The 17,239-nt window shown below is 42.2% G+C and overlaps 1 protein-coding gene across 5 annotated transcripts in view; it reads left to right on the forward strand.

Moving 5' to 3' along the window:
- The first annotated feature begins 82 nt into the window (after window positions 1-82).
- Window positions 83-17,239, forward strand: part of LOC110977648 (amine oxidase [flavin-containing] B-like) — an 18,711-nt gene continuing 1,554 nt past the window's right edge. The window contains exons 1-16 of one of the 5 annotated variants that reach the window (XM_022231940.2): window positions 83-208; window positions 4,901-5,013; window positions 6,429-6,523; window positions 6,936-7,073; window positions 8,293-8,394; window positions 9,597-9,792; window positions 10,172-10,209; window positions 10,757-10,820; window positions 11,657-11,832; window positions 12,061-12,136; window positions 12,306-12,393; window positions 12,887-12,940; window positions 13,307-13,364; window positions 13,661-13,758; window positions 14,492-14,603; window positions 15,904-15,966. In XM_022231940.2, coding sequence (XP_022087632.2) covers window positions 4,968-5,013; window positions 6,429-6,523; window positions 6,936-7,073; window positions 8,293-8,394; window positions 9,597-9,792; window positions 10,172-10,209; window positions 10,757-10,820; window positions 11,657-11,832; window positions 12,061-12,136; window positions 12,306-12,393; window positions 12,887-12,940; window positions 13,307-13,364; window positions 13,661-13,758; window positions 14,492-14,603; window positions 15,904-15,966 — 1,404 coding nt within the window. In that variant the 5' untranslated portion in view covers window positions 83-208; window positions 4,901-4,967. Of the gene's footprint in view, window positions 209-430; window positions 452-3,059; window positions 3,196-3,600; window positions 4,069-4,126; window positions 4,740-4,900; window positions 5,014-6,428; window positions 6,524-6,935; window positions 7,074-8,292; window positions 8,395-9,596; window positions 9,793-10,171; window positions 10,210-10,756; window positions 10,821-11,656; window positions 11,833-12,060; window positions 12,137-12,305; window positions 12,394-12,886; window positions 12,941-13,306; window positions 13,365-13,660; window positions 13,759-14,491; window positions 14,604-15,903; window positions 15,967-17,239 lie in introns of those variants that run through there. The other 4 variants (XM_022231943.2, XM_022231941.2, XM_022231942.2 and 1 more) reach the window with 4 other exon arrangements.

A 17,239-nucleotide genomic window follows, 5' to 3' on the forward strand; every position in this document is an offset into this window, starting at 1 on the left:
TTTTTTTCCAGGAAAAAAATTCTAGATTTTAATGGGATCATAAATTTCCAGCTCCCACTTTTTTGAAATGAACCCTTCCAAGGTCAAAGCTTCTGCGACTTGCACAGCTGTGGTGCAAGTACATGTACACGCCTATGATCGATGAAGGCCTACCTACATGTAAGCTGTTAATGGACAAGATACATGTATGCTGCGGGACGTGAAGTTGGTAAGATTTGTTTCGTTAATGCGTCGAGTCATTGTTAATATTGACAACTTCTGCGTAGATCTCGTTAGTTCAAAGGTCTGCAGATTTATTTCCACAGTTCTTTCCACTCTATAAAATTACAATAAACAGGGTAAAGGGCCAAGGGGCTGCAAGCTGAGACATTGGTCCTGGGCCGGGAGTAGGACGGCTACAGTACAGGCATCACCCTGATGTCCTGATCACCATCAAACTTGCCACTGTAACGTTAGTCATGACAAAATTAATGAGAGTAGGACTACTACTAGTACTATTAACGTTAGAGAAATGTCGGTGAAATGTCATGAATGTAGCCCCACTAGTGTGGCACGGACTCTCACTCTCGCGGGCATGAACTCTCACTGCCGCGGGCATGGACTATCACTCCCGCGGGAGTGAGAGTCTGTGCCACACTAGTGGAGCTAGGTGAAATGATGCGTTTTAATGTTTAATCAGTAATCTGCATGATGGCATTTTGGTTCGACATGCAATCTGTGAATGTACATGTAGGCTCTGCAAAGCTGGTCATAAACCGGTCAAATCTGCCTCAGTCACTATCAGTGGTCAGAAAGTATCCAGTGTTTGTGACAATCCAACTAAATTCCTGGGTGCTGTTGTTGCTGCAACTGAAAGTGAAAGCAAACGTTTCTCAGCGGCTGCTCTCTGAGAAACAGTTTTGACTACAATGAATAACATCGATCAAAGACCTTTAAAACCAGAATATAAAACATTTGTGCCCAGCGTTTCGCTTTGTGTTAGCTGTTTCATTCATGTCTGACAACCAGTTGACTGTCCTACAATGCAAGATCATGCAAACCCTAAAAAGGGGTTGAAACTGGTGAAATGCGCAACACTAGCAGCAATGTTCCATACTTAATCCCTCAACTTGCCATATCTACCACACTTCGAACAAAAATGCAAATAAATTTGGTTCTCCCCATCTTCAAAAATGGAGGAAACCCTCTGATAACACAAAATCTGAAAGACTCGCTTTACAACCGTCCCACTGCATGTGGATGGGAGAGCTCCGTACCGAAAATCTTAAGATAGGCAATTGACAAAGTCAGAGAAATGGTGACCAGTGACTCGACGAAAAATCAGCTTCAAAGCAGATCAAACAACAAGTGCATAAAGACCATGACCAGCAATGGGAGACTCAGCTGGACAAGTTAACAGTGCAGTCCAAACTCCTTGATATCATCGAGCTGGAAAATAAGTCTGAGGCCTGGAAACGTGTTTTTTACAGCCTCCTTAGTGGGAAACTCGCCTTTCTCATCAGAACTGGCTGCGATACCTTACCCTCTCCAGTTAACCTGGCAAGATGGAAAGTGCAACACGATACAAGATGCAAGCTCTTCCATCAGCCAAGGGCCACCCTAGTGCACATCTTGAGCGCATGTGACAAGGGTCACAATAGCGCACATCTTGAGCGCATGTGACAAGGGTCACAATAGTGCACATCTTGAGCACATGTGACAAAGCCCTGACATTGAGTCGTTACACTCGGCATCATGGTGAAAGAAAAAACATGTTGTGTATGTACCAGGCTCTAGTGGCCGACCTTTAGGAGCATTTTGAAGGGGTGGATCTGATAACTCTAAAGGTGGGGGCATTGGATCACTATTCACCTGATCTCATATCAGCCATGTCCACCTTTATGCTTGGTACAGCAAAGAGTGTCTGCTAACAGACATCACAAGAACTGTAGTGAATGCCTCATATACTGTACCTGTATACGGTATTCTGCAATCCCAACAGTGATGGAGACTGGGCTCATAAGCCGCTTATTTACTATTTCAAGGATAAACGTATGTGTTGATGAGCCATTATATGTAAGCCAGTGCAGAATTTCCCCCATAAATCAAAGCCTTCCCTCTTTCCACAAAATTAATCCTGCAGTTATTCAGCATGGGAGACAGCGTACATGTAATCCAGTAGGCCCTCCGTGAGTTTTAAAGTTTACAACTAAGTTTGCAACAGTTGCAAATTGCTTGAACTTGAATATGTTGAAGTTGGAAAAGCAATGTAGTCTCATTGCCTTCGGAGAGAATCATTTCTACATGTATGTTACCCCAACTGTTGCAAACTCCGAGTCCATGACACAGGGCATGCATGCTTTCAGCACATTGGGCATTGGATTGAAAAATAGCGCTAAACAGCCAAAAGCCTTTTGCGATTTAAATTTAAATAAAATCTGGTACACTGAGTTCTTTAAATTCATGTAAACATAATTTGAATTCTATTGACACTGTTGCAATACCTCATGATTTTTGGCAAGTTTTTGCTTAGTTACATTAGAGACGCCTTGCACCAGTACACTGTTTTTAGTGGATAAAATGGGCACAAAGGAACCAGTCCATTCCAGAAATGGGAGTCGCATTGCAAAAGCTTGTCCCAAATCACGAGTTATATCAACAGTGCCTTTTTTGTCTGGGGAATTTAAATGGTTATAAATATTTATGTGTAAACAGGTACATTGTAACTCAGTGTACCAGATTTGATTCATATTATTTGCAAAAGGGCTTATTAAATGAAATTGTGAGAACTGGATTGTTTCTTTACGTGTTGGGGGGTGTCACAATGTGAGAAGTTTATAAATCATGTTTACATGAAAATCACAAGTTGGGAAATATGTAAACCGTGTTTATATAAATATTGGTGGAAAGAAAATTTATTGGGGTAAGAGTTACTTTCAGATTTGAGTTTGTCCCCACACACCCACGGCAGAGTGTAGATGGCTATTCAAAACCAAATTTGTCAGAGAATACATAGTGGCAAGGAATGTTACGCAAATTAATCATGCTTGAGTAACTTTAGTCCAAGGCACTCCCCTGTGTGTGTGCTGTTAGGCACTACCAATGCAGCCTTAGTGGTGTATGGAAGGGTAGTCCACCTGTGTGGTGAAGTACATGTCCTGCATGTACTGTTCATAGCGTAGCCCTGAAGAAAAAAACAGTTTGGAAATCAAAACTGTAAGTTAATTTCACTTGGTTTATGTTTATGCTTATTTTGTATTAGATAATTATGAGCTCATTTAAAAGATGTATTTCTAAGCCATAAGTCGCATTTCTTGGCAAATTATTTGAATGGTCAAAAATTGTCGAAGGTTATTTGGATTTTTTTCAAAGGGTTTTCCCTGAGGGGAACTTAAAACCTTGCTGGTTCTGAGTGAACCATTTGTTCGGAGTGAATCACTATCATTCTGAGGGAACCATTTGTTCGCAGTGAACAACCATCATTCTGAGGGAACCATTTGTTCTGAGTGAACAACCATCATTCTGAGGGAACCATTTGTTCGGAGTGAACAACCATCATTCTGAGGGAACCATTTGTTCGCAGTGAACAACCATCATTCTGAGGGAACCATTTGTTCGGAGTGAACCACCATCATTCTGAGGGAACCATTTGTTCTGAGTGAACAATCATCATTCTGAGGGAATCATTTGTTCTGAGTGAACAATCATCATTCTGAGGGAATCATTTGTTCTGAGTGAACAATCATCATTCTGAGGGAATCATTTGTTCTGAGTGAACAACCATCATTCTGAGGGAACCATTTGTTCTGAGTGAACAACCATCATTCTGAGGGAATCATTTGTTCTGAGTGAACAACCATCTTTCTGAGTGAACGAGCTCCAGTATAGCTCCACAGTTTTTAGTGAACTAGCCACCCCACCCAGCTCGAGGTGAAACACGTACAGAGAGGTTTAAGGCCGACCATCAGGCCAGCAGGGAGTACCGTCCTTTGACCTCCCTTGAAGATCAGCCCAGGCGCTGTTGTTCATCCGTTCACCTACACAGCTTCAATCCAGGGAGCTGGCAAACGTCTTGCAGAGAACTGCATGGTACACGGGCGTGGGCATTATTCCACCCATGCAAACAGTTGACTGCTTTGAAGGTGGCCTTGTGGGGGCCTGAATAATTAACTAATTAGTTGTAAAGATTTATTTATTTGTTTTATTTATTTTTACGAAACGGCTGTAGGGGGGATATAATTAGGTATTTTCAAATTTTACTAATTCGCTCGGAAATTGCTGGCATGTTGGGATTTGGGTTACAAGTTTTTTTTTTTGGTAGAATAAATGCTCTTATGTCAAATGCAAAAACAGTTGATCGATTTTGAAGTACGATTGTTTGGCCTCCAAAACCTGTGCACCTACTACCATACTGAGTAGATTATCGCTGGTCCACTGAGGGGAAAGTCGGACCCCATGGTGTGACAGGGGCTCTCGACCAATAGGAATGGCTAAACAGTCTTAGGTACATGTATTTAGAATGTATGAATTATCCTGAACACACAAGGGCCATGTTTCATGTATATCAGGTACAGGGCTCTCTGCCTTCCTCAATCCTACAGAATCTTCCCAATATCATGCTGGCTTTGAAGGACTGTGAGAAGTTAATGCATTAAAGGTTCTATTTCAAGTTGTGTTCAGAGCTGTGTGTTAATGGGATGGAATCCAGTTCATCACAGGATGAGGCAAGACTGGGCTCAAGACCAGTCGCAAGTCACAGGGTGAGCTGTGACAAAGAAATGCTTTTGTTATAGGTCATTTGAAAAGCTTGTGACCTGAATTCAGACTGAAGGTCTTGTATACCGGTAGGTCTGATACATGTACATGACGTTGGGTCTTATGACACAGGTGTGTAATATTTGGTATCTCATGAATTCCACAGGTGACACTGTTCAGCTCAGCTGTATAAAGTTGCTTCGTATTGATCAGCATCGCTTGTCACTACACCCATGGAACCTCAGTATGATGTCATTATCCTTGGGGCTGGTGTTAGTGGTAAGTGGGAAGAAATCTCTTTGTAATCCTGAGACCAGTATTTTAGGTGGAAGGAAGTGAGAGACGTTTCTGTTTTCTTAACGTTTCAAAATTGTCGCAATGAAATTTTTATGGTCTATGCTCAACAACTGTAGAGATATTGTCCTGCATAAATATCATCTGCTCTCTTTTGAATATTCAAGTAGCACACAGGAAAAAAAATTCTGTCACAAAAACGTCCCTTTCCTACCAGGCTGGCTATGGACCTGAAATACTAGATGGCTCAACAAGTGATATCATTTCCTTATTCGGCATGTTTGATTACGTCTTTCCCCCACGCTTACTGGTTCCAGTGGGAATGCATTGACACTCTTGTGACATTCTGCATTTATCTACTTGTGCCTAGCCCAAGTGACTGACCTATTGAGCCAGTTACTCAGGGAGATCATCCCGGTACAGTGCAATGTGAAAACACGGTAGCTTAGTCGGTCTTTGTGCAGGAAAGTTGACACCGTTGTAAATAATTCAGAATAGTTGAATGTTACTTGCAAATTGGCAAGAAATGTGTATTCGGATGACGGTTGCTTTCGACCATTTGGATTTGTTTTGCACATTTAATTAATTTATGACCCCTTGACCTGGTGGGAGCACTTCTAGTAACCTTAGAGGATTCGTTTATTACCACTTATCGTACATATCCGCCTAAACCCATGATCACACCATATGTACGGTAAGCACGAGAGAAGTAATTGAATGCACTGGAAATGAATTATATGTTTTAACTCTAACAGTACATAATGCTAAAAATGACTACTCAGTCATGTTACTTGTGAATTATAGTATACAGTGCTGTTGCTTGTAAGAGGACATGACCTATTGTTCTCTGAAGCCATAAAATACATATACATGTACATAAGACAACGTACATGTACCATACTGTGATGTGGCACTATGAAGGCATGACGTTATTGTTCTCTGTACGAGTAACAATGGAGGGTGCCCTAGCCAGAAGTAGTAATTTGTAGCGCTAGGTCCTTCAGGCTCAGAGTACTATGTAGTATTTTATAGCACTGAGTCCTGTAAGCCAAATGATGTGCAGGACTGTTAAGGCTAATAAATGAAAAGTCTCATTCTGGAATATTGACCTGTTGACTGCATTTTTTTTTTGCTGTTGGCCAGTGAGATTTAAAAACAGGTTTAGTGCCTGAATCCTACATGTACCATATGATGCTTACAAGGTTGGGTATTTCGTTGAATTTAACCTTTAAGTATTGTTTCCCAAACTGCAGCGAGGAAAATATTGACTTTCCAGGATACACAAGTCACTTACCCTCAATACTCATACAGTTTTATTTATTGTATCACCAGTCTGGTCACCAGTCTTGCCACAAGTATTACAAGGAAATGGTGAAATACATCTTCACTTTTCTTCTCAGGTTTGTCTGCAGCCAAGTTACTGCATGCTGCAGGTCTGAATGTCCTGGTGCTTGAGGCGAGGAGTCGGGTGGGTGGACGGACCTACACAAAACGGGTAATGAAGGTTCAGTAACTCAGAGCATGAAATTACGGTCGGACATTGGCCATTTCTCTCAACTGCTGTGGTTGGACATGTCCTAAGGAAATGTAAAGACACAAGCCCCCAAAGCAGAACCCTTATGCTGTTTTACTCATGGTGTTTGTGCTTTTAACATTAAACTGTGAGTGCTTGCGCTCGTATGACTTTGGTATACCTGTACGTCTGATCGAAAGCTGATAATGACAACAAAATTGATCTTGCTAGTACATATTGTCTGGCTACGTTTTTTGCCTAACTGCATAGACTGGTATCTTATTCCAGTCAGTACAGAATGCTGGTCAGAGATGTAACCATAGGCAGTGTGTTGCATGGCCTTCCAGCAGCGTACTTGTAGGTTGTAAATTTGTTTTTCCTTATTTATGTACAGGATCCTGCCTTTCAGTATGCAGACATGGGAGGCTCTTATATTGGCCCCTCCCAGAAACGCATCAGTAAGCTTGCCAGTGAACTGGGATTGAATTTGCATGGTGTCAACGACAATGAGAGATCCATTTTTATAGACAAGGTAAAATATTACTACAATATGTACAACCACGTGCACATGACAATCTCTGAATATTTTAGGGACACTGACATCACAATTTAGGCCAAGTTTAGTATAGCAGTTTGCCTTGTGCTGGCGTTACATTGCACATGCCAACTTCTCTGTGCTTCCGTTAGCTCTCTGTTGAGAGCTTGTCCTGGAGAGACTTGAACCATGTTGAATTGTTTGCAAGCTGGAAACTAATACAATCAAATGATGGACCGTTGCATTGCTGCTGCAGAAAAGGCCATTAGTACATGTATCTGTTGCTTGGGTTTGAATATCATTAATATTAAAGCTCATTGCTTCTTTGGTTAGGACATCAGGCAAGAGATCGTGAATTTAAGTCCCAATTTGTTCTCTCTCAATTAATTCCAGAAAACACTTAAAGCTGGGTCATTCCATGAGGTTGGGGCACAATTTTTGGTGGTGTTCTTGTTACATCGATAACTTTTACCATCTGTCATGACCTGTAGAGTAGGTCATTTACTCTGTATAAACAACACACACCTCTTTATTCAGCCTTGCAAGATGTATAACAATGTAAGTTTCGAATCCACATGCAGGGAAATAGCTGGTCATTTTTATGGAACCCATGTAACAATTGACACCATCAAAAATTGTGCCCCAACCTAATGGAATGACCCAGCTGCTAACCCTGTATGGGTGATCAGTAGGTGATCAGTTGGTGCAGAGCTGTTTAGTGGCTGATCTAGGGTCATTAAAAGACAAGAATGTTGGGGATTATGGCCCTGCATGTCCATTGCATTCCTGGATTGTCATGAACCTAGATCTGCTCTTGAAGCTGTGAGTGATGTTTAACCCTAACTTCCCTGACCTTTGTACAAGAAAGTGTTCCGACTCATACAAATTGGTGTGAATCCATCTACATGTAAATATTGTGGAATCAGGTGTTGAATGTTGTTTCTATGACAATTGCATCTTGTTCCTTGTCACACACTTTAATACACTCCCCAGATAATTGGAATAGGGCTTTTGTCGAAGCTCAATCCAGACTAAAAATCTATTTAATCCATGTTTGCCCTAAATCTGCAGCCATTGTACAAGTAGCCCAGTTGCTTTGAGCTCTCTTTCATCTTGGTCAAGAAATACTCCTCTTCAATCTCTTTTCCCCATTTCTATGCTCCATACTCTGTACCTAGTGAAATTCCTTTGGTACAATTATCATTCTATCTCACAGGGTAAGGTGATCCCCTACAGGAATTTCCCACGCATTTACAATCCCTTTGCTCTAATGGACTTTGTCAATTTCTGGAGGACGGTGGACGAATTCTGCATGCAGGTAGGCACACTTTACATGTATCTCAAGCCATCTATCACAATTTTAAACTCATTCTCAGGAGTTATTAGTTATTGTGGAATTGAATTCAGTTAGAACAAGGATGGAAACTGAAGTAAATGTTGAAAGTTTTTGGCTGTCTGAAAATTGAATTAATTCATTGCTAATAATGTTCATGTGTTATAGCTTGCCAAGGTGATTACATCATGGGCACATTTTACAGTGTAAAAGGCATTAGTGCGAGAACCAACACATGAACCAACATGTGCAGATACTACACAGCACTTTCTGGTTCAAAATGACATCACCCTTCCAAACTCTCTAGTGTGTTTTAAAAATTAAGTTCTGTTTGACCTTTAAATATTGAGTTTTTATGGAATAGCAAAAAGGAAGGTTTTGAATGAAATATTTTCAGACCTTTGTTACCTGTTTGAATTTATTTCCAGTTAAACCTGGAAAGAAATTACTCAGGCAAGATTTGAACATCCGACCTCAGATATAGCTCAAGGGCTCTAACAGCTTGACCACCCAGCCTTCTATAGCAGTCTGCACCCTTAGCCCCTTTTTCTTGTGTCGCAAGTTGACATATTAACCACTTGTCACCTCATGACATGTAAACATGCACAGATTTCCTGTCTTGTAACACTGCGGACGTTTGAACATGTTCTGGCGAATTCCGTATGCAGACTCTCGAGTGATTCCCGTTAAGTTTGTACATGCACACGCAAGCTCACACTAGTGCATTGAGGTTGAGCTTGCCTGGAGCCCAAGGGCTACTTTGTGCCACGGCCACATGTTGTAGCAAATGCCACTTTGCAACACTGTCTGATAGTTGCCAAAAAGCAAATGACGAAGTACAACATGTCGCACAAATCTTCAGCAAATGATCACTGAGGGTTGACCTTGTAAAGTCCACCTTTATATAGGACAGTAGTTGTGGTATCTTGTTATTTTTAGTGGTCTATATTTTGGTCTAAAATAAAACATGCCTGGGACCAGTTCACTATGGAACAGTACCGTTGGAAAGTTGTTGAGAGAGACACCCCCCTTGTATCAGACAGGTCAGTTGGTGTGGCACCAGTATTGCATTTGGGGGGTTTAAGGTTTCTGACCTTTCAATGGTCAATTTCTTTTCTTCATGTTGAAATTGATTGAAAAATGCCCCAGTGAGATAGTGAATTCCCTCTCTGTGGTCATCTTCCTAGGTGTCCCTGGCTTCCCCCTGGGACTGCCCACGGGCTGCCGAGTGGGACAATATCACCACCCAGGAGTTCATCGACAGGACCTGTTGGACGCGGTTTGCCAAGGCCAGCGCGGTTTCCATGATCCGCATGACCTTTGCCATCGAGCCCAGGGATATGTCCTTCCTCTTCTTCCTGTGGTACACTCGGAGTGGTGGCAGTAAGTGTGGAGTTTTGATCGGTCTGGCTGATCAAGAGGATATTCAAACTTACCCATGGGTAGTGCTCCTGCTGTCCGTGTGATCAGGAGTTGACTCATGGTAACACTAGTAACAACACAGGTTGGAAATGGATGGGCCACTGATTCATGAAAATGGAGTAACATCACCTTGAATATTCGATACGCACCCTTGGCATTCTGTAGTGTATGTGATATTCACAGTGTTCATGGAATATGCCGTTCAGTGTGTATGTCAAGGATGAATGTCCAATTTAGTCAAAGTGATGCTCTTTTCATTGCAGCAGTGGTGCCATATTCAGTACACATTTTAGGGGCTGGTGGTGGCATTAAAACTGACTGGTAATTGATTCCATTTCAGATGCTTATACCCACATGGCTACAAGCAACGGAGCACAGGTGAGCTGAAGTTTATGTAATGATAATTCTGTGTCAGTCCTGCAGACTAGTCTGGTGCCCACCTTGTTACAAGCCTCTGCTCAGGCAGTATGATGCTCAAGTGCAAAGTCATACGTGGACAAGTTTCCTTGAACACTTGAAATGAAGATGTCTGCACAGCGCAATTAGGAAAGATGTTGCGCAGACTGTGAACTTGCCCAGCCCCTTCTCCTTGTACCGGTATCTGGAGATGAATTGTGGGATTATGGATATGAAGAGCAGGAGTCAAGGGAATCCTGATTAAAACTTAGAAAGTCCCCCCCCCGCCACATTTGAAGTATTGTATTAGCATCTTTTCAGAAAAAACCCATTTATTTTGTATAATCATGTGCTGGCAGAAGTTTGTCTACATGGCCGCTGGCTTCATCCATCATATCACCAGAAGTACACTAGCTGACTTCTGCACCTTTAAGTTTTTGACAACTTTAGTCATCTTAATTATGTCACAGTTCTATGCCAAAATTCGAAAACCAGCATTTTAATTTGCCTTGCCTTTCCTGTTTCATAGGACAGTAAGATTGTGGGTGGGTCTATGCAGGTAACTGAAAGGATAGCAGACATTCTGGGCCCAGGTAGGCTGGATTGATCTTTCACGTGTCTCTGTTGTAGTCCACAAAGCTTTAAAAACAATTATAGCACATTGAAAATTGTTTATTTTTGTGTTCCAATTTACCCAGAATTAGTTTATACCTCAAACCAAATGTGACACAAAGTGATAAAAAAGGCAGTGGAGATAGGATTGTAGTGTTTTACTTGGGATGCTCAGTACACTGACCCAATCAGGAATGCTTGGTGCATGAGTTACAGACACCAATTTACCATGGTTGCATCTGTGTTCTTCGTACTTGGACTTAACAAACTACTTTAATTACTCCAACTTTAAATACACAAAACCTACACTAAAGTGTTGACTTATTCGAGGATTGACTTGTGACTGTGTGTACTTTGGCAGGTACCTTAGAGAAGGGAAGAGATGTAACTTGGGAAGACGCTAGTTCAGAGTGTTTGAATTTACTGTTCTTTAGTGTTGATTTCACTTGATGATTTAAGAGTGAATGAAAAAACATGTCGTGTATGTGCTGGTTCATGCAAAGTGATGAGTGCACGCTAACAAGTTTTTGAACTGTGTGTGTACAAACCCACAACCATTTCAAGTGTGAGGATTGCACTTGATTGGTTGGCAGGTGTTTGTATCAGTAACAGAGGTGTTTGGCATTGTTAACTGTTGATGTTTGGCATCTGTAGCAGATAATGTACATGTACAGAGTTGGTTAGCTTAATTCAAGTTCCAGTTACATGTATGTCAGCTACCATACTTTAGTTAATAGTTTGTCTTTGTGACCCTTGAAAAAAAGACACATCAGTGACATTGTGTGTATACTCTTTCTGTATACTTGTGATTTTGCAGAGCATGTTATGCTGAACAAACCAGTTTCCAAGGTTGTGCAGCACGATGATGGATCTGTTGCTGTAACAACCCTTGGTGGCAGCAGCTACAGCTGTTCCTTTGTTATCAGTGCAGTCCCCCAGGCTCTGATTGGTCGGATAACGTTTTCACCTCCATTGCCCTCGCTGCGCAACCAGGTAACTCCGACTCAGCGGAATGACAATTTTATACTTATTTCAGGCAGTTTTTCTTCAATTCAGTTTTGGTTCACTAACAATGAGTTGGCATATTTTACATTTGTGGACGTCTTAATCACTTGTCTCAAAAAAGGTGCCAAGTTCAAAATTAATTTTCAAAACCAGGCATTTTTAGTTGATTTAATTTTATTTTTTGTTTTGATACCTTTCTCCAAATTGCACACACAGCTTGTTCAGCGAATTCCTATGGGATCTTGTATCAAGGTTCTCTTGTATTACAAGACACCTTTTTGGAGGAAGTTAGGTGAGCATGTTTGTTTTTTTGCCTGTTTTCACTGGCAGCTTGTTTGTAGTGAAATAGCGGCAATTTTTCTTCCTCCCCAATGCATTTGAACCTGCCAGTCTCTATCGCAGCTGTATTTTTTAATGTGTAATTTACGGAGTATACATCCTGTGTTTTCCTATGTGGTCAGACTTCTGTGGTGACATGTGGGGCACAGACCTGCTGGCAGAAGGTCATGATGACACGAAGCCTGATGGCTCGTATCCAGCGCTGGTTGGGTAAGTTCTACAAGGTGTAGGAATGGTTTATAGTATACAGGCCTACAAGCCACTGCCACAAAAAGGCCAATTTTGAATATCACTGCTAAAGTTTGGCTTGTGTTGTTACTGGCAGACAGTCATACTTTTGTTTGTCACTTATGTGCAGTCAAAGAAACACATCTGTCGTCACTGCATGGCATAAAATATTGTGCTGGCTGTGAGGTACATGTCACATTCACATGCGCTAATGTTTGCTTGTGCATGTTGATTTCCGTCAGTGCATCACTGTCTTCAATAAATTCTGATTCATGACTCGGCATGCTCGTTGCTGCTTGTAAAGGTCTCTCTGTGAGATGGATGAATAGATTAGTCGGCAGAAATCTTTCTAGCAGTGACATTAAATGAGTGGCAGTAATTAAATGGTGGCAGTGGAAACCCGTCAGAATCAGTGACCATACTTTCATTAGCAGTTAGTTCCTGTACAGTGTTGATAGTTTATTGTCCTTTACAGATTCTTAAATGGGGACAATGCCAGGAAGTACTGCATGGAAACCCCAGAGAAAAGGTAACGCTTGCTTGATTTCATGGATATATAGTGCCAATAAGACCATATAAAACATTGAAATCAAAGGGGACAAATACAGAGGCATATTCAGAAGACAGATTGTTGCTAGAGTGTTAAGGCTGATTCATACTTTATGTGAAAGTGAATACGAAGGCTTAGTCATGGGGGCAGATCAATATTCAAGCTGCAACAAAAATTGAACATAATTCAACTCACGCAAATTTTGCTGCAAGTGTTTGGTGACATTAGATTCACTTTGCTTTTGCACTAGCCTGAAGTATAAACTGTCCTTGAGAGACCAGTCCTCTTCGAATGGAAGGCAACCAAGATGCATGCATCATAACCTTTCTTCTTTTTTGTTTTCAGGGCCAACATGGTTGCTGGATTCTACGCAAGGATTTTTAAATCGGATGAAGCACTCAATGTTAGTTTTGTTTATAAAAGATTCTTAATGCATCCACCGCACAAAGTATTTGTCTTATTAACCTTTGGCTGCCAAGAGGCCAGAATTGCAGTTTTTGTTTACAAACAAAAAACATTAAGCAACAAGTTTGAATTGCAAGCAGGAGCATTATGATGAATTTCATGAATCCTACACCGTGTTCTTGTCAGAGCAGAGACTTTTCTTCATTTCTTTTGGCTTGCTACAGACGAAACGACAGTGAGATGAAGTAATTTGCTCTTGAGTAATCGCTACTGTCATTTTTTGCCTCATACTAGCCGGTGGCCAGTGTGGAGCAGAACTGGATGGCAGAACAGTATTCAGGGGGCTGTTACATGGGAGCCATGCCCCCCGGAGTGCTGACGACACTGGGCAAGTAAGTCATCACAGAAAGGTAGCAGTCACTTGTGTGTCTCGCCATCTTCGAGAAGTAATGAGTCATTCATTGACACGGAATGTAAGAGGTGGTCCAGGCATAGAAATGGAAATGTGGAGCCACTTCAGAAAGCTGAACCCTCCTGGGGTGCAGTAGTGCTTACTTGTGGAACACCACACCTTGACTAATCCCTCACATGGCGAGGTGCACTGTTCCCCCCCCCATCTAGGAAACCAACCAAAAAGTTTTCTACAGCCAAGCCCCCAGCTCCCCCCCCCCAAAAAAAAGGCTGAGAAAACATGCCTAACCACAACTTTGAAGAAAATGTTTAGAATTTTAAAGTACTTGAAGTCATTCCCAAGATTAAAACGCATTACAAGAAAACGATATACCCAAAGAATAGATTGAAGTGGAAGAGTTAATAAGTGAAGATTTTTGAAAACCATCTTAAACTTTCTGTTGCTTTGTGCTTGTTTGATGTCAGAAGCTGAAAGACCAAAGTCATCATGGTTATCTTAATGTTTCATCAAATTTAGGTTTTCACTGGTTGAAAATACATATAGTTGGACACAGACAGTTGGTGCCGCACACCTGTGGTTCTGGAAATCCAATCTGTACACGACTGTAGTTCAAGCGTTAAAGTACTTAGTAATTTTTCAGAAGGGGTGATGAGGGGTACTTAACATGTCTGTCTGCATTTGTCTAACCAAGCACGTGTTGCTCAACTCCTCAGGGTGATCCGGACACCCTTTGGCAGGTTGTATTTTGCCGGCACAGAGACGGCCACCAGGTGGAGTGGATACATGGATGGCGCTGTGCAGGCTGGCGAGAGAGCTGCCAGGGAGGTAGGTCATGTTGGAACAGCTCTGTGGAGGTTTGAGGGAGACCTTCAACCTTTTGAAATTCCTTCTGGTTCCTCCAAAACTTGGCCTGTCTTAGTAACTTGGCATTCCCCCCCCCAAGATTGTCACCATTATCCCTGCTCATTTGGGCTCATATTTGAATATTCCAGCGACCATCTCAACTTCCTGCGGAGTATACTAGCAAGATGCTGCCATATCAAGTGCAAATGGCTAAAGATGAAGACCACATCTGCCCTCATAGGTACCCATTCACTCCTTGGTGGAGAGAGGCCTGTGGAGGTAAAGTGACTTGCTTAAGAACACAATGTGCTGCCCACAGCTGGATTTTAAATGCCGACCCAATGATCAGAGGCTACAAACCCTTACCACTGGGCCACATGCCTCCTCTCTGCCCTCAGAGGTACCCATTCACTCCTGGGTGGAGAGAGACCTGTAGAGGTAAAGTGACTTGCTCAAGAACACAATGTGCTGCCAACAGCTGGATTCGAATCCCGACCCAATGATCGGAGGCTACAAACCCTCACCACTAGGCCACATGCCCCCACACCATCATACCTCGCTGTCACGATGAAAAATGTTACATTACTTACCATGTGTCTGATGAAAACCTCACACAACATTGGAATGTTAAGCCTGGTTTCCATATCGATGTAAAAAAACGCAGAGAGCGATGCAATCAAGACGCAAACTGCAACGCAGACATATGGAAACATGTCAAATGGAGGTATTGCCGATAACCCAAACCAACCCCAGACAGATTGGCAAAGTTGAGCCTGGTTCAACTTTGCCAACTGTCTGCATTACTGAGTTAAAACCTATACAAACACACACGCTGGCATGACAGGCGTAGAACCATTTTTCTCTCGCTTAGTACCACTCATTTTGTCCATTTTCTCCATATTACTAGCATATGCAGCCCTGATTGTCAACAAAATAGCTGACCATTGACAAATTAAATTAAACTGGAGTATCAGTTTGGCTTTAAGAGGAAACATTGCCACCTAAAAAGGCACCGTTGGTGAAAATTATCCGAGTTTCGAGCACCATTTTGTTTAATTTTTTGGGTGGAATAACGTCACACAGCGTCTCTTCTGCAACTGTCTGCGTCTTGACGTCTTGCAGACTGTCTGTGTTACAAACGATCATATGGAAACCAGGCTTTATTGGTAGCTTGTTGTGACTTGTGTTTCCCACACAGCCACATTCATTTCAGATGACCTCATATGAATGTATTCATAATGGATGTGTTTCTTGTCTCTTCCTGCCTCTTTCCCATCTGAAGGTTCTGTGTGCAAAAGGCATGCTGCGCCAGGATGAGATCTGGGAACCGGAACCAGACCCTGAGGTAATGATGAATGAACTATGCCTTGATTGTGGCCAACCTAACACTTTGCTGGAACAACTTTTCAACTTGCAGAAATCCATAGAAATCAAGTAGATCTATCACTGTTTTCATATCAAGGGGAGGAAATACAAAATTTATCAAGTGACTGGTAAAGATTTCAGTATGGAGGCATGCTGAACCACTTCGTATCGGATAATGTTCAGGGAATTTTTGTACCATTGTAACAGCTCATCTTGCAGTAGAGCAGGACATCCTCTGACTAATAGTCCCCATACTCATGGAGGAATGTGTTCCTTCCTCCATGCCATACTTGAGTGATTTGTATTTGTGTTTGCACCAGGCCTGTTGCCACCAGCTTCAGCTGATAAGGGGGCCACAATACCAGCTGGAGAGGGGCACATCACAAAAACAATAGAGAATGTTGATACTTGGTTTTGTTGAGGGGGGGGTAGCTGCTCGCCAGTGGGGCTTGGCCATCAGGGCTCCGCCCAGTGATGGGCCTGGCTTGCACACACATGCACAGTGGGTCAAGCTGGTCTGCAGATGTTGAGCATGTGTGGAGCCCTTTAATCACTTGCTGCAGGGGTTTCCGGTACCGGACACGTATTCTTTATACGCGTGGCTGGGGTCTCTGAAATCGGACAAAGGGAACTGGGCCTTGTAACAAAAGACCAGGCTGCTGGGCATTACTAACATTTTTCACTCTCAAAAGTGGAGATAATCCAGCCCTGTTTTGAAACAGTATACCATGGTTTGGGGCATTTAGAGCTAGCAGATTACCACTGCAGTGATGAGCTACACAGTACCGCTGCACGCTAATCTGGCCCCTATTGGAAAGAGGTCAGCAGCGCACTGTGCCAGGTTCGTGAACAAAAGAAAATTATGCAACACTGCACAATCTGGGCTCTATTTACAAGGCAGCAGGCCTAGCTGAAATACTGCAGCGTCAATAGCTGTTGTCTGTCAGATTAGAGTAGAAACCAGACAGTCCTTCGTGTGGGTGTAAGTGTCCAGTAAATGAAGATTGGAATTTTTAAAGAATTTTGAAAACAGAAAAAAATGATAATTATCCTGCCCCAGCATCATCAACATTGATTACTGCCCCCAGCGCGAAGTGGTTAATAAGCAGCTGTGTGCCACAGCCAGATTTTGTAGCAAATAGCACACCTCACCAGTACCAGGGACCTTATCAAAACTTATGGATGTGATTTGTTCCTATAAAATGAAGTTCAGTTTGATGTATGACTCAGTTTAGCATCCATTTCCATTGACA

This window comes from Acanthaster planci, linkage group LG01 (assembly GCF_054643075.1).
Source record: "Acanthaster planci isolate LZ-2023a linkage group LG01, COTS_SCS, whole genome shotgun sequence".
Lineage (NCBI taxonomy): Eukaryota > Metazoa > Echinodermata > Asteroidea > Valvatida > Acanthasteridae > Acanthaster > Acanthaster planci.